We start from the raw sequence: 25,447 nt of genomic DNA on the forward strand, positions 1-25,447 counted from the left end.
ATAAAATAACAATCTTTTAGAAAAATGATCAAAAACAAAGAGTGCAAAGTGGGCTTGTGCATGATTTCAGTCACATTTTGACCAACTGGGTAGTTAATTATTTTAATTTATGTACTAAAATACCCTGTAAATTTTAACAACATCTGCCAAACATTTAAAAACATTTTTTAAAAATCTGCTGCCATCTTTTAAGTAGCATTAACCCTGATTACAGATCATCTGAAACCACAAAGTGTCAAGTTTCAGATGGTGGAAACCTTTTTAAGGTGCCAGTCTGTGCTTTCATACTTGGACTCTGCTAGAGCAGCTTTGCATGATTCACAGTTCAAAGTAATCCTTATTTATATCACACTGGACCATGGTGGAGCCGTCTAACTCTTCTTCAGTGTGAAATAAACTCTTTTTTATCTCTAAGCAAATGTTATTCTGATTGGCTGACACGCAGGTGGGTGGGGCTTCTACGATTGCGCCTATGCGCCTGATAATATTAGTGATATCTGCTCTCACTGACAATATACAAAACAACGGGGTATAAAAAACTCACTGTAACTGAGCTTAAGAGTTATTTATATATCAGGGTTAGGGTAGAAACCATAGAGATCCTTATATTACGTGTGCATAGATTGAGTTTAGGTTTGCTGCGAGTCACATGCTTAGTTTGAAAAATAAAGAAGACAGTTTGGCTCCATTCTGCTCAAACTAAGCACATTTGTACCCTTTGCTACTTTTCTTTCTTTATCCTTTTCTTTTTGTAAAGCACAGAAAACAAGACTAACAATGAAAAAACTACAAACTTGTGTCTCTTTCGCTGTAACCCAGGCAGAGCGTGGATTCAGTCTCAAGCCTGAATAAACAGCTGTACACCCTGCAGCTTAAGCAGAGGCTCCGTAGCTGCACTGGACCTTATCGACCACAGATGGTGCAAGCTGATCTTTTTAGATCTGATATCTCTTAAACTTTGTCACAGTTACAAACCCCGAGACATTTTCCTGTCAGGCATAATCCCCAGTCGTGTCCTCTGATACAACAAGAGGCTGAAGCTCGGGACAGCGTGTTAAACAGCAGCACACAGAAACAGAAGAACTGATAGAGATCGGGGTGGCAGTAAATCTAACTACGAAATCTAGTGGAACAAATTTGTAACAGGCTGTTTAGCCTGCATCTCCACATTCTTCGGATACTATTTTGATTCACGGCCACGCCGAGTGCTTGTAAATATCAGGCAACGCTTTCCCGACGCCTCCACAAAACACCTCGTTCTCTCGGCTGTAAAAGCTCCTGTAAGAAATCCAAGTCCCATTCATAACATCTTACATGTGCTCGTGGTTAAAAGAAGGCGCTTAATTTACTCCCTGGAATGTGCTGAAATTATCATTAGACACTAAACCCGTGATATATGCATGAGCGCGGGATTTGTAATTCTCCAAGGATCGCTCTGGGATAATCCTGATCTTGCTTGTCTATCTTCAGCTGGAATGATTTCATGATGGCTGGAAAAAGTGAAAAGATTTGGGGCAACAGTGATCATTAAATGAGCGCTCGGCCACATCAAAACGCACATCTTCCCGAAATCTACTAAGACGTCCAGGAAGATGAAGCTAACTGGTGCCATCACGGCTCAGTCAGTGTTTGCTTACAGGCAAATGAAAAGATCTGACCTTTATATCTAGGAGAGGAGCAACACTCGTGGCCAGAAACAGAGAGCATTTTATATCATGGCAAAATGCACTCCTCTCAGTAAAACGTACAGCAGCCACAACCTCCAGTCCACTCATTCATTATTTGGGACATGGATCTGGCTTGTGAATGCAAATTTCCCACCCTTACGTTTTTGTCGTTTAACACAATTTTTCACTTGTCTCGTCTCATGTGTCCTGATTCGTGTCTGTGTGTGCAATTTCTATTTTCCACTTTTAAATGGTGAAAAAAAGTCCACATCTGGTTGGGGGGATGTTGGCGAGGGAGGAAATCATAGAGATGTGGATTTGCATCTCACACGTAAAAGATTTTTATACTTCATTCGTATTATTTTATACATTAATAATTAAATTAATGATATTCTACTTGCCATGAAATAAATGATTTGGTTAGAGTTAGGATACATCAGGTCCATCCTGAAGATCCTGGACTACATTTGTGTCCAAACAAAAAGATAATTTCTTTTATTATTTCAAGTTTTACTATGAGAGTTGGCTGTGTCTAGAAGCTGGAAATCCTGACAATAGATGACAAATGATAAGTTATCCATCCATTTCAGACAGACTGTCTCACTGCCTGGACACCTATAAGGAGACTTGTGTACTTGAATGGTTGGTGAGTAGTTGTGAGAAGTTGCTTGCTGTCATTGTATTGCTGCAGTTTCCTGTGGTTTCCATGGGAGATAAAAATGCTGGCTAACTAGCCAATGAGCTCCAGTGAAATTAAAAAAAAAAATAGCAATGCAAATCAGAAATGGCTAAAGTTGATGTAAAAGCTGTGCCTCGCTGCTGAAACCACTGCGTTTCAAAACGTGTGATTTTCACAGTGATTGCAAATGTTTCTGGTTTCACAGTTTCACTGCTGCTTAGTGAGAAGTCTGCAAGTGTTTGCAGACAAGTTGCAGTGTGCTAGCTGCCAGAGCACCTGCTAGGAGCCTTTCAGTGCAACCTCATATACCTCTTTGTATGTCTTGTTTTGTAGGCGAGTGGATGTAGAAGGTTGCTTCCTGTTGCTGGGTAAAATTGGTTTTCTCAGTGACAAGCGTTTATCAGGCAGTTACTGACCATTTGCTGTTCTGTGTGCTCGCCGCTTATCCAAATCACGGTAACCGTGGAGCTAGAGCCAGATGACTGTGAGAGGTGGAGTACACCCTGGACAGGTGCACGTCAAATACATAAAGAAACTATTCGGCACCTTTACACCTACAGCCAATTTAGAATCCCAAACTAACCTAACATGTATATTTCTGACTGGTGGTTTCAAACCATCTTCATCTTCTCTGTAATTACAGAGATTTTTATCATATTCAAAGCAGTTCTCTTCAACAGCATGTAAATGTGTTTGTGCTTGTTAGTGACGCTGGTATTATAAATGGATTTCCACGGTTTTCACGATGAGTCCATCAAGTGCAAAAACAAAGGCTTGTCCAGTGTTCTCGTCCTGGGGCAACAGTTACTGTCCCTCTGCAGATAAGACCACTGCTAGAGAGAGTCGATGCTGTGTTTAATTTACTATTTGCTTTTGGGTACTAAAAACTACTTTTATCAGTTCAGGAAAACATTGTGTTTTGGATAATACATTGCTCCTTATAACACAACCACCTATTATGCTTTTCCTTATTTTCCATCATATTTATACTTTTGCAAGAATGGATGCAGAATTAACCCTGTGAGCTGAAAGCTCGGGCTGCCCCATATGCTCAGTTTCAGCCAGTTTTTTCTACTTTTGGCTCTGTATGACATAAAACTACAGAGCACCAGGCACCTGCTGTTCAAACGCTTAAGGGTCAGCCAATCAGATTAAATCTGAGGTATTAAAAAAAGCTTATAGTAGATAAAATGAGGAGTAAAAAATAACTATTCATGCAAAGCTACTCAAGAATAAAATAAGTAACGTGTATGCTCTTTGATAACTGAGCTCCATCACATTTTAAATTTGTGTTTTCTGAATAAAGTTACAGTGAAGGAAAGTTTTTAGCCCTGGCCTCAGCGTTACAGCATCCCAGCGACCTGCCAGCGTCAGCTCAAAGTGGTGACTGTACGAGCCTGAATGAAAATTGAGAGTTAGAACGTCCTTAACTGATGCCTGACAGGAGTCTTTAAGGTCGCAGGGAGCATTTATCTCTCAAATCAACAACCCATTGTGCATAACGAAAGGACAGCAAACAGCTCGAGTATCTCTGCTGACCTCCGCTGTGAAAATCAGCAATCAATACTGATTAATAATGCATTCATGCTAAAAATACACCTCAAATTATAGCACGCCGGCTTTATCTGTCGTCTGTTCTGCTCATATTATCGCAGAGAATTTAATGAAACTTAAAATCAGCATTGTGTCATCATCCTGCATCCCGAACAGCTTTCAGCTTCATCCATGAACGCTTCCTCCACTGTTGACCTTCGCTGGCATAGTCAGCTGATGGCCGGTCTTTTTTAGGCTTTTAGGCTACACTTCAATGGAGATTATGATAATCCTGAAGGTGAAATGAACCTCGCAGTGTCAAATTACCAGCGGGCCTTGCCTGAATTGCAGCGCGGCTCTCTTTCTCTCTCAAATGGATCGTCTGGATCCTGTGGGAGGTTTAGACTTTAAATTACCAAAGAAACACACAGAAACACACAGAAACACACAGAAACACGCAGGCTTTCATCTCATAAATTTAGCTATTTGTGTTTACTGTATGTCTCTGAAGGTCTGCATTACCTTCACAGTGCCGCAGTGTCCCGGCACACATCACAGGCTGCTGATCCACTTGAGGATAATTGCAGGGATGCCTATTGTTACACCCAGTAAATCATAGTTAATATTTATGAGACATGCTCTTATACAGTCTTTAAGCGCAACATTAAATAAATATAGATCCGTTTAATTATAAAACTTGTTCAATTCTTTATAACTTCCCTTAAATTGTGTACTTTATTTTATCATAAAAATATAGTGCTTCTGAAGGTATAAATTTTCATTATGCTGAATTCAATCCAAACTCCATATTTTATTCATGGACTCAAGTAGCCTTGCATGAGTTACGTTTCACAAAATCTTTTTTCTTTCTTAAATGGGGCCTTGGTGCTACTCCTCTGTATGAAACAAGCTGTTCTAGCTCCACCCCCTTTAAGACAAGTTTCTTCTGATTGGCTGAAGCCCATAAACAGAAAGGTTTGAACAGTAGGTGGAGCCGTATGCCTGAGATGACCATATTAGGGATATCCACTCTCTTCGATGTCATACAGAGCCGAGAGTAGAAAACACCGTCTGAAACTAAGCTCACGACCTCATTACTGACCTAATGTTGTTTCACCTTTACCTGTTTTAAAACTTTATATCACTGTTTGTCCCATGAAGCACTTTGCAACTTTTCCTTTGAATGGTGCTATAAAAATGCTTATTATTGTTTGAAACTATGCTCAGGTCAATGTCACGCTCAGTTAGTACATCAGGATGAGAAATGCACTTAAGAGCTAGTGGTATATTATTTCTTGCCTTTCTTTCTCTTCTCTAGATAAAGAATGCTTTGATTCATCTTGTTTATCCAGGTTACATTCAAACTTACATCTTGGAGCTATTCAACAAAGACTAGACATCGAGAAAAGGCAGCTATTCAAGCACAGAAAAATCTGCTCTGAATTGAATCTTTCAAAAGTTAAATTCATGTTAAATTTAATAAAACTTGACACTAGTTACAGACAGAGTTCACAGTGCGATGGTGCCAGGGGACGTTGTCCGTAGACGTCTACATAACCATGTTTCGTTTTTCCAACCAGAGAAGTCGCCACCTTCTAGAACTTTTTGCACGATCTGTACCACCCAGTGAGCCACTGTATTAGCTCCAAACAGCACTCAGACTGTGGAGAGTGCCAGTTTAATGACTTGAAGTAGTAGATGAGACCGTGCAGAGTCCGAGGCATCAGGAAACCTACCAATCAACTCTAGTATGCAGGTGGATACGTTTATAAAAAAGCAACTTTTTCAGAGTTGTTATGAGGACCATCACGCAATAAAGATGCTTGTTTCTGCTGTAAAGTTGGACATTTTGACACGCTTACTCGCTGTTGGAGCCTTCCTCAAGTGGTCATTAATGGAACTGTGGTTCTTTTTGGCTTCATTTTTAAGCTCCAGAGGTTTCCTATTGTCTTTTACATACAGTCTGTGCCAACAGCCACACAAACAAGAACAGGAGTGGCCCGCATTACTAGCTGTTCCACATATTTTTGTGTCTGCCTCCAGGTGACATTAGATGGCTCCAGTAAGCAGACATGGATTTTTACCAATGCCCTGCCACGCCTGGTCTATAGCGCAGAAGTGTTATTGGTAGCACTGCTGATGTTTAAGAGACCGAAGCATGAGCATTTACGTCAATTTTAGGATTTTTCACATCACGCAGAAGCAAAATTTCCTCATTGATTCAAGAAATTGGCAAACTTCAGTGGCACCTGTGTTATTATTTGGGTGGGTATCCAACGGTGCAGGTCCTGCTGTCATACTTTGAATAGCAAAAAAAGGCACAAAAAGCACAAAGCCTCATGATTCAAACTATAAAACCCTTCAGGATGTAAGACTAAAGGTCCTGGGCACACAACACAAGGGAACACACATGTCAAATCACTACGTGCTGCAGACTATTTTCACTGCAAAATGCTTTGCAAGCTTTCAATATGTGTGAATGCTAAAGGGTCTTTGGTCAAGCTGAAAACACTGTGACCTTGTTTGCACTAGAAATGCCTTCACTGCGGTGATAAAATATCCAATAAAGTGTTAAAAACAAGTGATTATGGCTGAAGTTAGTGGCGAAAGGGTCTCTGAGAAAACAAGTCACAACTTCAAAACAAGTACAAATGCAGCGCACGTACACATTTTTCTTTGTCATTTATGACAGAAAGCTGAATATACTTGTGGTTTGTGGTTTTTTGTAGCAGAAAATTAGCAATTTTAAACATGCAACATTGAGTTTTAAGAAGATAATAGCAAGTATTCTCACACTATCTGGGAAAAAAATGATCCTGCAGGGAAAATAACTAAACGGTTTCACGATCTTAGTCTCTGATTGTTGCTGAAGCCTAGCTTCACATTTTTGAGGCTTCACTGTTTAAATAAGGGCTCTGTACCCTTAAATTGCTGAAAAAAATCTTTGAAGATACATTAGGAATGCTGCGAGGGCTCCATTCCTCTGAGTGGCACGAGTTTGACTGACAGCTCCCAAAGGGCCACAACATAAACAACCTCCTAACTCATAAGTTAAGGGCAAACAGTGTTTTATCTGCACTTAGAGTTTGACCTTAGAAGAAACTTTTTTAAGGATGAGCTGAAGAATAGTTTGGCAGAAACATGAGCCACCTCTTCTATCTGATTTAGACACATAAATAAAGTCACTTCTAGGAGCCAGGCTTCGGTTTTTTTGTGGAAATATATGAAGACTAATTTTTCTCCTGTTCCTCGATGTTTCCATTGTTTGAACCCCTCCTTTTTTATTTAATCCCGCCTGTCTCTCTTGCTACTGTCAAAAAGCCTTTTAAATTATGCAAATGGGCCACAAAGTAAATTGTAGTTTCATTTTTTAGCGTTTTATTAATTTTCCAAGATGAAAAAAAAAAAAGAAACAACACAATCAATTGTCGAGAGTCCCGGAGAGTTAATAGGCTTAAGCGTCTCAGACAGCGGTGATTTATCTTTAGATTTTCTCTCTGCGTTTCTTTTTTTTGGAATCATTTGAGTCCTCATACAAAAGCATCATTTTTCACAGCGGGTGCTCGCCTCGCCTCGCCTCGTCATGTTTTGTTTTGAGCTTTGACACTTCATGGTGTGTTATCTGCACTTGTGTACACTTTTTTTTTCTCTTTTCTGCGTCTTTTGCTAATTTGTATGCTCATGCTAATTTCTGTATAAACAATTACGCAAACAGGGTTTGCCCAAGGGGACGTTGAGTGTGGGGGTAGGGCGAAGCAGGGTGCAGGGATCGTATTAAATCATGTTTTGAATCAGTTGTGTCTGGGTTTGCTTTTTTCTGCAGGCAGGCGGGCAGGAGGTGACAGCTTATTGACTTACTGGTGGTGTTGTACCGGACGCCGTAAAACATCTCAGGACAGGGTCGCGCCACCAGCTGCCCCGCGCTGCTCCTGGGCCAGCAGGTGCCGATCCCATCGATGGAGGTTTCACAGTAGATTCCCGAGCCTGAAGCGCGGGGACAGAAAAGCGTCAGACACGGACGTGCACGCATTCCCGTCATGTTTCATAACCGCATATATATATGTCATGAAATCCAGATAATGCTCCAAAGATCCTGGCAACAAATATGGTATCAGAATGAGCTGTTTGTGTACACAGGATTTAATGATTACTCCTGTGCTTTGCCGAGCTGAACGTCGTCTCCTGTGGCACTACGCCACGTCTATTTCCAGCATTGTTTTCCTCTTTGATGTTAGTCCTTTATAATCTGAGTTCCGATCAAACTTGCTTTCCCCTTGCGGGGTATCTAACAACAACTCAGCTCTGCAGTAAGTGTGCGGGGAATCGGTTTCACACGCGTCTCAACTCACCGCTCCACTGGCTTGTGGCGTTACTCAGGGTTTGGTTCCAGGTGGCGGCCAGGGACTGCACTGCAACCCAGAGAGAAACAGCTTCATCAATAACCTCAATCATTGTTTGCTCAGTTTAGAAGAGGCAATGAAAATCTCATTAGATTCAGCTTAACAGCTACAAAGGGTGAGCACGAAAGGGCAACGGTAAACACTGATGACAGACCTTTCCTCCAGCAATAAGAGGACGGTAGCAGCAAATATGAATCCAGACATGCCCCGAGGGTCAGACTATTACTTCTGTAATAACTCAAGAGGAATTAGATAAGAAGGATCCGGAGATAAGGACGTTCTGCAGGGGGAAAGGTGACACTTAATTTTAATGCTTTCATTTGAGGTTTCCAAACCACTTTTCACACCCACGTGTGGCAAGAAAATGAATGAAACAAAGTAAAATATGAAAAGTGCATAAAAGCTGCCACTGGTCATTTGTTCAAATGCATAAAAGGATTTTGTTTTACATTTTTAAAAGCAGGGTAGCTTTAACCGTTTAAAGGTTACAGGCTGACGTACAGTGAGGGAAATAATAATCTCCTGCTGATCCCCGGCTGAATGAACAAGTTCTAATTTTTTGTTAGTTTCATTTTAATGATGAATCCTGAATGAAATCCTGAAAAAACACACATATTATGTAAAAGTTATAAATAGATTTGCATGATATGACTTGGCTAGGCCACTGTATGACTTCTTTAGCTGCCCCTTTGTTGCCTTGGTGATATTGTCTTGCTGGAAAACCCATTTTCCGACCTTTATGATTCTGGATGAGGGAAGGTTCTCATCCAGGATTTTACGGTACACGGCCCTCTCGACGTGTTGAAGTCGTTCCATACCCTTAACAGAATGACAGCCCCAAAGCATAACGTTTCCACCTCCATGCTTGACTGTGTGGATGGTGCTCTTTGGGTCATACTCTGCATTTCTCAAACACGGCGGGTCGACCAGAAAAGCTAAAAGTGGATTTGGGTGTCATCTGATCACAGCTTCAAGATTTCTGTCCATTACGCCGTGGTGTAATTTCACAGATTCTTTCACAAATAAAGGCAGATGGCTTTGTTGGGGATTTTATGCACCCTTGGGACAGAAAACAGGTGAATTTAAAGGTTCAGAAATATGTCCCAGTACTTTTGTTTCGATCAGGGATGTCAAACGCAGGGCCCAGAGGGTCGAGTGGGACTTTGGAAGACTTTGGAAGGTGAAGTTTAAAAACAAAATGTACCAGTTTTCCAGATGTGAAGCTGTGATGTAAGTATTATTAGAGTGTAATAGAGTGTAGCTGCTTAGTAGTTGAGTGTATTCTTGCTTACTTACATAAAATCACACATTAACCTCTCAGGCTGGTGTCAGAATTTACTTCTCTTTCTTTGCATATGAAAAATAGGAAATTTGAACAGGTTAACATATGATTTACTGCTTGGGCCCATTTGATTTCACCTGTGTCTGTCACCCGTGAACTGAAAATTAGATAATCAACAGGCAAAACTCCTGTTTCTGCAACCAAAGAGTCGATGCTTGCAATTAAAAAAAGATTTGCATGAACGTAACTATCATATCCAAACTAAATTTTATTGCATTTAACTAAATATAAATGCGACATGTGACATATGGATGTGACGCAAGTTTTGCATGCCACTGAGTTGAATCTCAAGGCCTGGGACTAAAAATGTAACACATGTCTCCATTGGCCAAGATTGGAGCGACAGCTTGCCAAAATCCATAGTTCATAAATAGCAGAAGCATAAGACAGAAAATAACTGTGTAGTCATGTTATGTTAACACATTTTTTTAAACAAACAAAAAAACACTGTTTCTACAGGGAACAGAGTCGACTTAATGAGAAATTCTTCTCATTACTATTTCTGTTTCTGTGGTTTGCCCCCATTAAAAGAAACCCATATAATTCCAGTTAAGAATGCGATCTTTTATTGGTTTAATAATTTTATAGCTTAATAAACTGGATATTTTTGGGTTTTGGACTGTTGACATCAGATAATGAGTCATGAACATTTTTATTTAAATAACGTCTTAACAGATTTACCAAAACAAATAAAGATAATTAAAAATAATAATTTAATTTCCTTTGCAGATAATTTCTGATGAATTATGAAGCAAATGAAATCGGTTCAGCTGAGCAGGGTGACAGCATGATAACAGAGCGTTATCATTACTCTGTTAAGAGCTACCTGGAATGATTTTATGACTGTATCCTGGGGCAAATAACAAGAACATCATTCCTGTGCATTTGTGCGTGCTTGTGTGAGTCCTCTGGGTGTGCTGCAGAGGTCTGCGAGGAAACGGAATAGTAGGAAAATAACGGTTTTCTAATATCCACAAGGGGGGAAGTTGTGACTGAGGATGAGGGTTTGACATTTAGTGGTTATGGCCATGAAATGGAAAAGACTGAAAATCAATTCAATCTCAAGTGTACTAACAGTGGGGCAGCTAGAACAAACTGGCTGGACAGTACTGGGAAATGAGCGCCTTTTAAAAGCTTGTAACAGCTGCTGTAGCCGTGCTGCTGTAATAAAAATCCAGCTGATGTTTGTCCAGAACTTACACGAGACATTCCCCGACAGCATGAGCAGAGCTTCACATGTCAGATCTGCTAACGAGGCTGATGGCAGGAGGCTCATGATGGCGCACACCTGCAAACAGAGAAGTCACAGAGGTCAATCAAATACGTCCTGCTCTTTCAGTCTGACACGCACACATTAAACATACAACTTTATTCGTGATTGAGAAGATTTTATTGGGCATGCTTTGGCGAATTGTGATGTAACTTGGGAGACATGGCATGACCGCCTTGCCTCTGATAGCCTTCGGAGTGACTGCTATGTTAAGAACCTTCCATAAAAATTCAAAGGATGCAACACTTAGACGGAGGGCTTTGACTCAATGCCCTCTCCACTCCCAGCATCAACAATGAGCAGCACGAGCTAACGGCGTCTTATCTCATCTGACAAACATCAACATCACAACACATCTGGCAATCCTGTTCTGCCACATCCAAGTCGACTTTGTTACCATTAAGGCCACATAATACTCTGTAATATCAGCTGGTGTAGTACTTTTTTATAAAGACGGGTGTGGATGTGGACATCAGGCCCGAGTGAAACAGATTTCGTAGTTTCATGATATGAAGCTCTGCACCTTCCCACAAACTCAGGTCCGGAGGTCTGCCTCCCTGAGAAAGTGTAGACTAGCCTAGTTTTACTAGCTTGCAACAGGAGTGAGAAGTTCTAAACCCAATTTTAAGTTTAAAATGTGATTTAAGATTTTAACCATCTCTGTCGAGCCAAGCCGTTAGCCATCCTTTTCCCGATGTAGGCAGAAACATACTGCTGGTTGCTACCCCAACCAATCACAGCAGATGGCCCCGCCCCTCCCTGTGCCTGGTTCTGCCGGAGGTTTCTTCCTGTTAAAAGAGTTTTTTCTTCCCACTGTCGCCAAAGGTCTTGCTCATAGGCGGTCATATGATTGTTGGGTTTTTCTCTGTATGTATTATTGTAGGGTCGACCTTACAATATAAAGTGCCTTGAGGCGACTGTTGCTGTGATTTGACACTGTGTAAATAAAACTGAATTCAATTAAATTACTGGTAAAAAGTTTGAACCAACTATGAACCTGGACTGAAGTAAGACACAAATAGAGTCACTGTAAAGCAAATCCAAGAGAGCAGCATAATCAGTGAAAACATCCACACAAAGTTCACTCCGTGTACAAAGACTATTTTTATCAGTCCTCCAATGACAGCAAGACACTGTGAGTATGAGCTTTTGATATATTTGTTTTTGGGGTTTCTTACTCATCCTAGATTTTCTTTTCTGATAAAAAAAAAAAGATGACTTTAACATTTCTCATGATCAAGTTTTCCGTTGCTATAAAGTCTTGGGAGGACGTCAAGCAGGCGGCCAAGTAACAACAAACGGTCAGCCAACAATGATTCAGTGTTTAAAGGCTGGCTGGAACCACATAGTTCACATAAGAAATGTGGAAATATATTTCCCACACTTCCACTGTCTTTTTGGTCCAACAAAACAAAACAAAAGCGAAAACGTATATTTGTGTCCTTTTCCTCAGCAGGTAGCTGCGTGCTAATGTCAGTGAAAGGACAGCCTTTACGTCACAGAAGCACTCGCATCACTCTGAAAGCTTTTGTGGATGAAAAGTAAAACGACATTGCAGTGAAATGCAAATTGTGCCTGGGTGATAATAAGTGTCTGTCAGCTGCAAAGAGCTCTTCTTCACATCTGATCAAGGACAGACACTCAGCACAGCAGCTCCAGTGCTGAGGAGGAGGATGCAAAGAATGAAAGACCCGCGGTACCAGCATCCGGCTAGCTTCACTCCAAGGAAATTAATAAGCTTGCTGCTGGTTATATAGTGGAGATGCTACCAATATGAACTCGATATGCAGCGAGGTGATGTCAGTTCGGTCAGGATAACCAAAGTGTGCAAACTTTTGTGCCAAAGTTCAACAAAAGCACAAAAAAGTTGCCGTTCTCAGCAGGTGATTCTGTAATATGAAGTATTACTAACAGTTAAAAGAAGTAATCTTAACAGAGCTGGGAAAAAGTTTTTACCTCAAATTTTAAATTTTAGACTAAATACAAATGCAGTTTTAACATAACGAGTCTGTTTTAAAGGGAAAGAAGCTACACAAACAGAGCTGGTCCAGTGTAAAGGAAAAAAAAGATAATTCTTGATTCGTCGCTCACTGTATGATTAACTGCATTTTTTTTTGGAGGTTGAGTTTCATTTCATGAGCCACACACAGGCCTGATTACTGCCAGACCTGTTGAATCAAGAAACCACTTAAACAGAAGCTGCCCGACAAAAGTGCGGCACATCATACGATGATCTAAAGAAACAGCTGAGAAACAACATCACTGATATCTGTCAGTCCGTAAAGGGTTGCAAAGCCATTTCTAAGGTACTCCAGTGAACCACAGTGAGAGCCCTCACACAGTTTTAGGAAAATACTCTGTGGACTGACGAGACAAAGGCTGAACTTTCAATTCTGTTGCATTGGCGTAAAACTAACAAGAAGATCATACCAACGGTCAAACATGGTGGTGGAAGTGTGATGGCCTGGAGCTGTTTGCTGCTTCAGGACTTCGATATGTAACAGAACAGTGATCCACTCTTTGAGCACTCTGAATGACTCGAAATAGTGAAGGTTTTAGAGTAGCCTGGTCAAAAGTCTTAAAAATCAGATCAAGATGCTCTGGTATGGCTCATGCTGGAAAACCCTCCAATGTGGCTTAATTAAAAGAATTCTCCAAAGAAGAGGGAGCCAAAATTCCTCCACAGTGCTGTGAAAGTCTCATTGCCAGTTATCGCACATGCTTGATTGGAGTTCTTGCCAAAACTGAGACGAGCAGTTATTATGTTTAGGAAGCAGCTGTTCTTTCACACAGGTGTGGTAGGTTTGTATTAAATTGGGTTATTTGTGTCTAATATTGAGATTTGTGTGATGATTTGAAATATATAAGGTGACAAATATGCAACAATCTAAGAAATCAGGAAGGAGAAAAACACTTTTTTACAGGATTGTATGTAACAAGTTCCTTAAGACTTGTCATTAGATCCAATCAGAAAAAACAACTGGACTTTAGGGATCAAACATGCTTGTGTATCATTAGCTTGTGTGAGTTCACCCTAAACGTGGGTTCCTTTATGAACATAAAGACGGGTGTGGATGTGGACATCAGGCCCGAGTGAAACAGATTTCGTAGTTTCATGATATGAAGCTCTGCACCTTCCCACAAACTCAGGTCCGGAGGTCTGCCTCCCTGAGAAAGTGTAGACTAGCCTAGTTTTACTAGCTTGCAACAGGAGTGAGAAGTTCTAAACCCAATTTTAAGTTTAAAATGTGATTTAAGATTTTAACCATCTCTGTCGAGCCAAGCCGTTAGCCATCCTTTTCCCGATGTAGGCAGAAACATACTGCTGGTTGCTACCCCAACCAATCACAGCAGATGGCCCCGCCCCTCCCTGTGCCTGGTTCTGCCGGAGGTTTCTTCCTGTTAAAAGAGTTTTTTCTTCCCACTGTCGCCAAAGGTCTTGCTCATAGGCGGTCATATGATTGTTGGGTTTTTCTCTGTATGTATTATTGTAGGGTCGACCTTACAATATAAAGTGCCTTGAGGCGACTGTTGCTGTGATTTGACACTGTGTAAATAAAACTGAATTCAATTAAATTACTGGTAAAAAGTTTGAACCAACTATGAACCTGGACTGAAGTAAGACACAAATAGAGTCACTGTAAAGCAAATCCAAGAGAGCAGCATAATCAGTGAAAACATCCACACAAAGTTCACTCCGTGTACAAAGACTATTTTTATCAGTCCTCCAATGACAGCAAGACACTGTGAGTATGAGCTTTTGATATATTTGTTTTTGGGGTTTCTTACTCATCCTAGATTTTCTTTTCTGATAAAAAAAAAAAAGATGACTTTAACATTTCTCATGATCAAGTTTTCCGTTGCTATAAAGTCTTGGGAGGACGTCAAGCAGGCGGCCAAGTAACAACAAACGGTCAGCCAACAATTATTCAGTGTTTAAAGGCTGGCTGGAACCACATAGTTCACATAAGAAATGTGGAAATATATTTCCCACACTTCCACTGTCTTTTTGGTCCAACAAAACAAAACAAAAGCGAAAACGTATATTTGTGTCCTTTTCCTCAGCAGGTAGCTGCGTGCTAATGTCAGTGAAAGGACAGCCTTTACGTCACAGAAGCACTCGCATCACTCTGAAAGCTTTTGTGGATGAAAAGTAAAACGACATTGCAGTGAAATGCAAATTGTGCCTGGGTGATAATAAGTGTCTGTCAGCTGCAAAGAGCTCTTCTTCACATCTGATCAAGGACAGACACTCAGCACAGCAGCTCCAGTGCTGAGGAGGAGGATGCAAAGAATGAAAGACCCGCGGTACCAGCATCCGGCTAGCTTCACTCCAAGGAAATTAATAAGCTTGCTGCTGGTTATATAGTGGAGATGCTACCAATATGAACTCGATATGCAGCGAGGTGATGTCAGTTCGGTCAGGATAACCAAAGTGTGCAAACTTTTGTGCCAAAGTTCAACAAAAGCACAAAAAAGTTGCCGTTCTCAGCAGGTGATTCTGTAATATGAAGTATTACTAACAGTTAAAAGAAGTAATCTTAACAGAGCTGGGAAAAAGTTTTTACCTCAAATTTTAAATTTTAGACTAAATACAAATGCAGTTTTAACATAACGAGTCTGTTTTAAAGGGAAAGAAGCTACACAAACAGAGCTGGTCCAGTGTAAAGGAAAAAAAAGATAATTCTTGATTCGTCGCTCACTGTATGATTAACTGCATTTTTTTTTGGAGGTTGAGTTTCATTTCATGAGCCACACACAGGCCTGATTACTGCCAGACCTGTTGAATCAAGAAACCACTTAAACAGAAGCTGCCCGACAAAAGTGCGGCACATCATACGATGATCTAAAGAAACAGCTGAGAAACAACATCACTGATATCTGTCAGTCCGTAAAGGGTTGCAAAGCCATTTCTAAGGTACTCCAGTGAACCACAGTGAGAGCCCTCACACAGTTTTAGGAAAATACTCTGTGGACTGACGAGACAAAGGCTGAACTTTCAATTCTGTTGCATTGGCGTAAAACTAACAAGAAGATCATACCAACGGTCAAACATGGTGGTGGAAGTGTGATGGCCTGGAGCTGTTTGCTGCTTCAGGACTTCGATATGTAACAGAACAGTGATCCACTCTTTGAGCACTCTGAATGACTCGAAATAGTGAAGGTTTTAGAGTAGCCTGGTCAAAAGTCTTAAAAATCAGATCAAGATGCTCTGGTATGGCTCATGCTGGAAAACCCTCCAATGTGGCTTAATTAAAAGAATTCTCCAAAGAAGAGGGAGCCAAAATTCCTCCACAGTGCTGTGAAAGTCTCATTGCCAGTTATCGCACATGCTTGATTGGAGTTCTTGCCAAAACTGAGACGAGCAGTTATTATGTTTAGGAAGCAGCTGTTCTTTCACACAGGTGTGGTAGGTTTGTATTAAATTGGGTTATTTGTGTCTAATATTGAGATTTGTGTGATGATTTGAAATATATAAGGTGACAAATATGCAACAATCTAAGAAATCAGGAAGGAGAAAAACACTTTTTTACAGGATTGTATGTAACAAGTTCCTTAAGACTTGTCATTAGATCCAATCAGAAAAAACAACTGGACTTTAGGGATCAAACATGCTTGTGTATCATTAGCTTGTGTGAGTTCACCCTAAACGTGGGTTCCTTTATGAACATTTTATTGTGTCTTACAACTGCCTGAACACAAGAGCCAGAAGCCTGGAGGAAAGCAGCTGTATTCGATGCATTAGGAATGAGAGCAGGTGGTCTTTTTAAAACAAAATCATATCAGTGTGGAAGACCTTTATGGTATTTGTGTATTGTTTTAAAAATCAGTAACTGCCTTCTGTCCCTCGAGTGGATGATGCATAAATTAACAGCTGCAAATGCCCCCAAAATTTGGAGCATTTCATCATCTGCACTCATAGCCCACTAATCTTGTGTTCACTGATACGAAGAAATGACTTCTTAAAGACTTTTGATGCTAAATTTAAAGTCTTTCTGTTACTGGATCGCGCTACTATCAGCCTTTTTTCAGCTATGCAGGAGGTGAAAACACTGAATAATGCAGATTTTTCTTTAAAACTACAGACTCTGGGTCTCAAGAGACGACAGTTGATAACAGCATTAGATAACATCTGCTCTATTCCGGGACGGAGAACAGGAGAACCTGTATTTATGGCTTTGTTAAATGCCAGCACAGTGGAATTCAGTGGTTGGATTAATATTTCATCCAAACACAACTGAAATCCCTTCGTCCTGGACCAGTGACTCGACTGGAAAGCATCCAAATAATGAAGGCTGGCGACACAACAAGAAAAAAAATAGTTCTGCACCAGTGACATCTAACAGCTGATTCACTGCTGAATTCACAGCACTCACCTGTGTATAAATGTCACACTGCTTCTGGCCCACACCTCGTATGTCATGTGTGCATGTTTTCCACGTTTTATGTGTGATTTAACCGCGTCAAATCGTTGAGGTTCATGTAAAGGACAGGCTTGGGTCATTAGTCCCAAACACCTGGTGTGAAATGTTCATCCAAAGTTCAGGGAAAGGACGCAGGTTCAGGATGAAGGAATGAGTATCCCAAACAAAAAAAAGATTGGCTTGGTGGATTTTTGCACACTGTAAACAAGAAGCAAAAAAAAAAAAAAAAAAGAAACAATAAGAGTGGGCAGAAAAGAAGCAGGACTACCAACTAATACACAGGAATAACTTGACAAAGGTGAAACAAGCAAGTGTGGAGAAAACAATCATAAAACGTGGGGAAAAAAGACAAAGACAGGAAGACCAACACATAAAAAACTTTCCAAAATAAAACAGGAAGTGGCAATAAGTCTGGCACAAGAAACATCAAAGACAAACACGGAACTAAAAGAGGAAAAGGTGAACACTAAGCAGTAGTCCTTAGGCATTAATGAGAAAGACATGCAAAGTAATGCCAGCTTTGACACACAGAGGGCGCTACAGAAGACGGTTCAGTCACTGACTGATTTAAAGCCTTGATTTGTCATCTGGGATCAACATCACTTTGTTTTTTGCATTCAGAAGTGGCCATATTTCCACTGTGGGTTGGACGCTGTTTATGCATCTATAAACTGTGCAGGTGCAACAGACGAGTAAAACCAAAACTGGAGCACAGACTTGTTGTTTACCTCACAGGAAGCGTTATTATTAGAACAATAATAATTTGTTATTTCATAATTTTAAAAAGTCTCCAAAACCACAAAACTTAGTCACGAGGTCAATTTCAGTGACTGAAATTATCAGACATGATGCCACAAAGGCCAAAGGCAGCCACCAGTCAAGCGGGAAAAATGTGTATTCCCTGACCAGCTGATGAGTTGCTGCTGGACTTTGGGGAATTGCTGGGAAATTGATTATTCAGCACTCATCTGCACAGGCTTGGAGACGGACAGTGACCCTCTGGTAACCTCTGGTCTGTTTCCCTTACAATAAAGTTGGACCTTTGAACTTGAACATTGTCTGTTTGCAGTTTGTGCTGCTTTTGTCTCTTTTTTTGTTTTCTTTTTGCAGCTTGGGTACTGGTGTGCAGCGCGCCTTTGCAGGCAAGTTGGCATCTTCTATGCAAACTACAGGGAACCACTACAATCCTCCAGCAATCATAAACAAGAAGCCCCCGGTTTGCAACCAAAAATATACCTTTTTCCCCATCAGTGGTGGCTATATCACATCTAACATGGTAGACAACTCCTGAGCAATGTCTGTATGATGTCACATGGAAAACTTCCATAGAGACTGACTCACTTTTGGACCGTGCCTCAAGTGGTCACTAGAGGAATTGCAGTTTAAATTTTTTATTTTTTATTTTTGCCAATAAAATGCATCTTTACAAGTAATAAACTTAATACAGAATCAGGATGATACTATATCATGACAAAGATGACAAAGCCTCCTTGTTTTAAGTATTTTTACTATTAAATGGGTGGCTACCCTGCCTGTAGTCCAGCTGCCACAGAACAAGAGGCAGGGTTCACTGTGGACAGGTGCATATTGACAAAATCCCAAAAGCAGTATTTCAGTACCATATGCATGAAAGAGTATACCGCCAGTGATGTACTGATGTTTCAGAAGCATTTATTTTACTCTATCAGATACTGAACTGAAAAAAACCCCAAAAGAAAAAAATAAAACAAACAAATCTCCACTTCTTGTTTGAATCACATGATCCACATCACATGAGGACACTGCATAAAAACAGTGGAGGAAGAGGCTTCCCAAGTGGGCACGCTCGGGATGGATGCCTGAGGACGGGCACAAAGCTGCTGATCCCAGACTTTCCTGGGTCCCATGTGCCATTTAATGCCTCTTTTCATGCATATACGGATCATAATAAAGTCTTTCTTCTTTACAGCTTACAGTCCTCTTGCCCTTTTTTTTTTAAATTTGAGATTGTATCTACATAAAAACAATCTACTGCTATGGCATACAGTCTATTCAGAATGATTCACAGTTGCTCTTGCCAACAAAGTGACGGATCAATGCCTCCAGTATTTACTCTAATTCAGTTTTTAATCCTTTTCCTTTTAATTTAGAGAATCAGTTTGGCTGCATTTACAGCTGAAAACCGTCTCCACTTTTAAAGGGTCCTCCGGCATGGATCTGCTGCAGAGTCGTAAACCAGCTTTCGACTGAGATTTATTAACCAGCATGAGGAAAAATGCTGAAGCGGGAAAAAAACAGATGCAGGTTTGAGGTGTGGTTCACCTGCGAAATGTCACTCTGCTCGAACGTTCCTGCTGCTCGCTCAAACGTGACTGAACGAGGCAGCTCTGGCACGAGAATGATAAAAATCTATTCAAAATAAAAGCAGGTGGAGACACTGTTTGTGTATATGAACAATGGCACAGCATAATGTGGAATCTATTGTTTTTATTATGAAGAACACGCAGTGATAAGGGTGTCGCCACATACAGGTACCTACAATAACCGTAACGTTTAAATCTCTGGATCGTGTTTGTATTTCACGTGATGCAGTGTTTCGCAAACTTCGGTCTCTCTCCATTTCTCGATACTTGTAAGTATCCACAAATGAGACAAAACACAGTAAACAAAGCAGTGAAATAGCTATTATCATTCTACTTATAAAGACATCATAATTATGTCATCACTTTGAATTATTTAGTAAAGATCTGTCATTGTGAAACTTACACCTGCTGAAGGGCGCTCAGTAGAGCCTTAACTGTAAGAGGATACCTGGTTTGAAGCTCCTGATTGGCTGCTGATTTTCTGTGGAAAGCTTGTAGGTTCTACCCAACCAACAACCTGCTCTGGAGAAAAACTGAGTGGAACTGGTGCCAAATGTGCAGTTCCTCTAATCCTCACAGACTCCCATATGGAAATGTTTAACATTAACTGATTTAAAAGCATGTTTACATCAGAATTAGCTGATGAATCAGCACTCCATACTTTTATTCAAATATGGTAACTCGTGCTTCCAAAAACCTGAATACATAGTTTCAGCCAAAACGCTAATGCGGAAGCTTTAATATGCATCCCATCTTTTATATACAGTCTTTGGTTCTCCCTACACTCCTCACAGTCCAAACACATGAGTAGATTTGTGACATCGCTCTGTGATGGCATCCTGTTCAAGGTGTGCTTGCCAACAGCTTCCTACTCAAACTCAGATGGGTATCTAAAAGTGGTGACATATATTAAAATAGATTTTAAGAGAAGTTACAGCCACCCAGCTTTGCATCTAAATGTGATCGGCTCCATCTATAATTCAGTGCAAACAATGCAATAATGCAGACATTAATCTGATTTAGGTGAGTGTGCAAAGGCACCACTACGCAAATACTTCACTCCTTAACTGTATAAAATGTTGCACGCATGACTTTTACTTTCCACACCGTTAAATGGCCCCATTTCCAGCACAGAAATCCACGCACCTTAAAGCTGCACACAGTCCGGTGTTTGTTCTTTTATGACCTCAGTAGACATTCAGTACGCGAGCTGCTGTGAGTGTGGGGTCTTAAATCACAACAATGGGGACGCGAATAGAAAGCAGGGGGATTTTTAAAAAGGGCTCACGGGATTCTTGACTATTCTTAGTGCAGCAGCACTTTGCACAATGGGCAGGAGGTGGATGAAATAATTCACCTCGGGCATCTACAACATCAGCAAGTGAGTGCAACAAATCACATGTCCCTATTCTTGCCTCAGCTCGCTCTCCATTTTGCTACGAAGGGGTCACAGCATGAGTGATATCAGATCTCAGCGTTATGGGGCTGGAGAAATTTCAACATCACCGCGCTCGCTTTTCTTGTTCGATATTAAAGGAGTGCACTTGCTGCATTAAAACACCCAGTTTCATCTCAGAAATGTGTCCCAGATCCGCTTTTTGCCCCTTTTCTTCACCAGTGCTTGAGCTCCGGTTTCAGAGGGTATGGAATCGTGCCATTGGGATCGTTTTTCTCATGCCACCTTAACCCAAAGTCCTGGTTCAAGTTTCAGTGTTTACAAGTAAAAACGCACCGGCACGCTTCAGCAAAGCTTCAGCGCTTAGTTAAAGTCATAGGATGCAAAGTGCTATAACTATATATTTACACATAAAAGAGAGAGAGAGAGAGAGATTATTGTCCTTGTTAAAACATTTTAGCTCAGACAAACTCGGATTCTCGTCCCTTTAATGAAAATTGATTTAAAATAGCAATCTGAGACAGAGACAATATCCAAACCCGACATCTGGATGGGGGGGTAGTGTTAAAGCCTTCACACCAAGACTGTGCTCAACTGCAATCAGCGATAACAGCACAGATTTCCCCGAGCTGTTATTAGGACGTTTTAATTAAATGTCCAAAGGCGAGAAGACGAAGCGGAGGCGCAAAAAGACGCAGAACTTACCCCCAGCAGATAAAAGCATTTGCGACGCATTTCCAGGCCTTTTATTTTTCACATAATTTCCATGTGTGGAACTAAATGTCTTCTTGTTACTTCACTGAAGTATTTTATCCTTGTTACTGGGAGTGGAAAAAGTCCCAGCAGCGCAGTTTTCTGATGGTGTTGACTGAACTGTACCCAGAAAAAAAATACAACCGCGTGGCTAGGCCGGGAGTAGATGTCCGGGTAATGTCAGAGGTTAGACACTGTCAGGATCATTTAATGAGGAGCTGCGGAGCTGGGGTGTAGCAGCCTGTCACCTCTCTGGTAGGGTCGGTTTCCCGTGAAATCGCTGCCTCCGTGAACAGGACCGGAATCCAGACAAACACTATCGCACCTTTAAAGCTGCCCACGAACTAAAACTCCTTTTCCACGCATGGTTTCACGTCAGGTTTCCCCGAGCTACAGCCTAACGTCCGCCCGGCTTCCCATCCAGCTTCTGACTCCTGCGCGGAGCCGCCGCGGTGGTGCACAGCGTCCCCACAACGCCCCCACGTTGTGCCACTTTGTCGAGTGTATCCAGTGTGACTGAGGAATAACTCGATTCCTCTGCGTGGAGTTAATTATGCAATGACTGCCCGTGTTCCAGACCCTAATCTTTAACCCCCCCGCGCAATCTAGACGTCACTGCTGCGAGAAAGTTAAAAGCAGACGAGCCCGGGGTGAGCTGCTTGTGAAAGGCTCCGCGCGCATCGCTGTGCTCTTATCAAGCATCCAGGAGAAGGGAACCCTTTTATCATGTGCCCCCGTTTCCAGACGAATTAGTGCCAGAGCGCAGAGTCAACAGATTTCGCTGTGAGCCAAGATCGACAGATGGTTCCCAGTGTGTCAATAAAGTTAAGCATCCCCGGGGATCTTTTTAAATACAACTCAGTACAAATGAGCGTCAAAATCACTGTAAATAAAATCTCAGTGGGAATGAATTTGCGACTCCAGCAATTAAAATAATTACAAATAATCTTAATATTAAAGTTCTCATTAGTGTGCGTGGGGCGTCCCAGAGAGGTTAGAGGATAAGAAAAAAAATGCTTATTATTATTATTATTATTATTATTAGTCAGTATTACTCTGAATAGATCTCCTCTTGGGTGGGTTTTTACTGTATTAGCCAAGGACATATGAGGCTTGGACATAAACTATATATAAAAGTTGGTAATAAAGTGTCATCGCCTTTTATGAAGCCTTGACATGAGGGTTTTCTATGTAATTGAGTTGGTTTTTTTAAAACCAACTTTTCAGTCACACGGTTGTCCTGCTTTATATCTATATCACTGTAACTGTCAGCATAATTTTTAAGTTTAATATCATGTTGTATTCAGTAAGACCTGAAACAGTCAAAACCTCATCAGGACTGTGTTTACTGAGGTCACAGGGCACGTGAACCAAAGGGATGTTTTCCTGTACATTTCTAAACACGGGACTTTAAAAGTCGCCCCCTGCTGGTCATTAAAAACACGACTGAAGAAACAAGGCTCTTCCAGAGCAATGTCCCCATGCAAGGGTCAGAATGGTCAGAAATAATTCATTGAGTATGAAAGTAATGCAAGTCATGCTGTGGTCTTATGTTTGGACTCATGTGGTAGCAGTTATTACTCTCAACCATCATCAACAAACACCAAGTAAGAAAACATCTATTTGAAGAAGGACGTTCATCCCTCGCTTGAGAGTCACAGGTGGCGTGTGGGAGTCACGTGTTTAATAAAAGCTGGCTACAGCAACAGTGACGGCACTCGTAAGCCTCTACATTAGCATTAGCGTTTTTTCCCTCTAGATCTAGTAGTGAATATATTTGGATGAGAATTGTTGATCCCCCTTTTAACAAGTTAACATCTGATGGAAGGAAGCTCGTTTAGCAGGCTTCAACCATAAACTGTTGTCACGTTCCTGGGTCTGTTGACCCAGCGTTTTGACCCAGCGTTAGTTTATTTGGATGATATGTATGAGTTCTTTAGGGTAGCTAAATTGTTTATTAGTTTCCATTTGTGTTTTCTACCGCTGTATTTAAGTTTCCCTCTCCCTTTGCCCCTTATGTGTTTCATGCTGCGTGTCTTATGTTGTCAAGTTTATATTGTCTTGTCTGCGTCCCATGTTTCCTGTTATATTTTGAAGGTCTGTGTCCTATGTCAGTGTAGTCAGCTTTGCTTCCTTTGTCTCCTTATGTCAGACTAGTGTCAGCTGTTTCCCCATGTGTTTCCACTTCCCCTAATCACCCTTGTGTGTATTTAGTCTGTGTTTCTGTTCACTCCTGGTCAGGTCGTCTGTTGTTCACGCCAAGGTTTCCATGTCATGTTTCCAAGTTTCATGTCTAAGTTTTTCTTGTTGTTTATTTAGTTCTCCCAGTTTAGGTTGATGTTAGTTTACTTCAGTTTGCCCTTTCTTTGTACCTTTTTTACCAGCCTTATTAAACGGCTCGCTTTTTGTTAATACTCAAGCTTTGGTCCAAGTTTCTTCATGTCTGCATTTTGGGTCCACTCTTCACAATTAATACAGTCTGCCACCGCCAGACTGTGACAACTGTAATGGTGCATCTGCAGACACAGAGATCTGCTAATTAGTGTGATCAGTAAAATGCTAGAAATTCCCTCACTGCAGTTTTTAGCACTTCTGCATCTGTATATACAGTGGGGCAAAAAAGTATTTAGTCAGCCACCGATTGTGCAAGTTCCCCCACCTAAAATGATGACAGAGGTCAGTAATTTGCACCAGAGGTACACTTCAACTGTGAGAGACAGAATGTGAAAAAAAAATCCATGAATCCACATGGTAGGATTTGTAAAGAATTTATTCGTAAATCAGGGTGGAAAATAAGTATCTGGTCAATAACAAAAATACAACTCAATACTTTGTAACATAACCTTTGTTGGCAATAACAGAGGTCAAACGTTTACTATAGGTCTTTACCAGGTTTGCACACACAGTAGCTGGTATTTTGGCCCATTCCTCCATGCAGATCTTCTCGAGAGCAGTGATGTTTTGGGGCTGTCGCCGAGCAACACGGACTTTCAACTCCCGCCACAGATTTTCTATGGGGTTGAGGTCTGGAGACTGGCTAGGCCACTCCAGGACTTTCAAATGCTTCTTACGGAGCCACTCCTTTGTTGCCCGGGCGGTGTGTTTTGGATCATTGTCATGTTGGAAGACCCAGCCTCGTTTCATCTTCAAAGTTCTCACTGATGGAAGGAAGTTTTGGCTCAAAATCTCACGATACATGGCCCCATTCATTCTGTCCTTAACACGGATCAGTCGTCCTGTCCCCTTGGCAGAAAAACAGCCCCATAGCATGATGTTTCCACCCCCATGCTTCACAGTAGGTATGGTGTTCTTGGGATGCAACTCAGTATTCTTCTTCCTCCAAACACGACGAGTTGAGTTTATACCAAAAAGTTCTACTTTGGTTTCATCTGACCACATGACATTCTCCCAATCCTCTGCTGTATCATCCATGTGCTCTCTGGCAAACTTCAGACGGGCCTGGACATGCACTGGCTTCAGCAGCGGAACACGTCTGGCACTGCGGGATTTGATTCCCTGCCGTTGTAGTGTGTTACTGATGGTGACCTTTGTTACTTTGGTCCCAGCTCTCTGCAGGTCATTCACCAGGTCCCCCCGTGTGGTTCTGGGATCTTTGCTCACCGTTCTCATGATCATTTTG

At 41.2% G+C, this 25,447-nt stretch overlaps 1 protein-coding gene across 1 annotated transcript in view; it reads right to left on the minus strand.

Annotated features, from left to right (window-relative positions):
* LOC146664060 (corticotropin-releasing hormone receptor 1-like) overlaps positions 1 to 22,494 on the minus strand; it is a 100,606-nt gene extending 78,112 nt beyond the window's left edge. Inside the window, exons 1-4 of the mRNA XM_085417073.1 lie at positions 21,760 to 22,494; positions 10,822 to 10,909; positions 8,229 to 8,288; positions 7,738 to 7,863 (exon numbers count right to left, since the gene is read on the minus strand). Coding sequence (XP_085273199.1) covers positions 7,738 to 7,863; positions 8,229 to 8,288; positions 10,822 to 10,909; positions 21,760 to 21,789 — 304 coding nt within the window. The 5' untranslated portion in view covers positions 21,790 to 22,494. The remainder of the gene's footprint in view (positions 1 to 7,737; positions 7,864 to 8,228; positions 8,289 to 10,821; positions 10,910 to 21,759) is intronic.
* Between the last annotated feature and the right edge of the window lie 2,953 nt (positions 22,495 to 25,447).

This window comes from Rhamphochromis longiceps, linkage group LG8 (assembly GCF_057381845.1).
Source record: "Rhamphochromis longiceps isolate RC_006_pf linkage group LG8, R_longiceps_female_GT1.1, whole genome shotgun sequence".
Classification (NCBI taxonomy): domain Eukaryota; kingdom Metazoa; phylum Chordata; class Actinopteri; order Cichliformes; family Cichlidae; genus Rhamphochromis; species Rhamphochromis longiceps.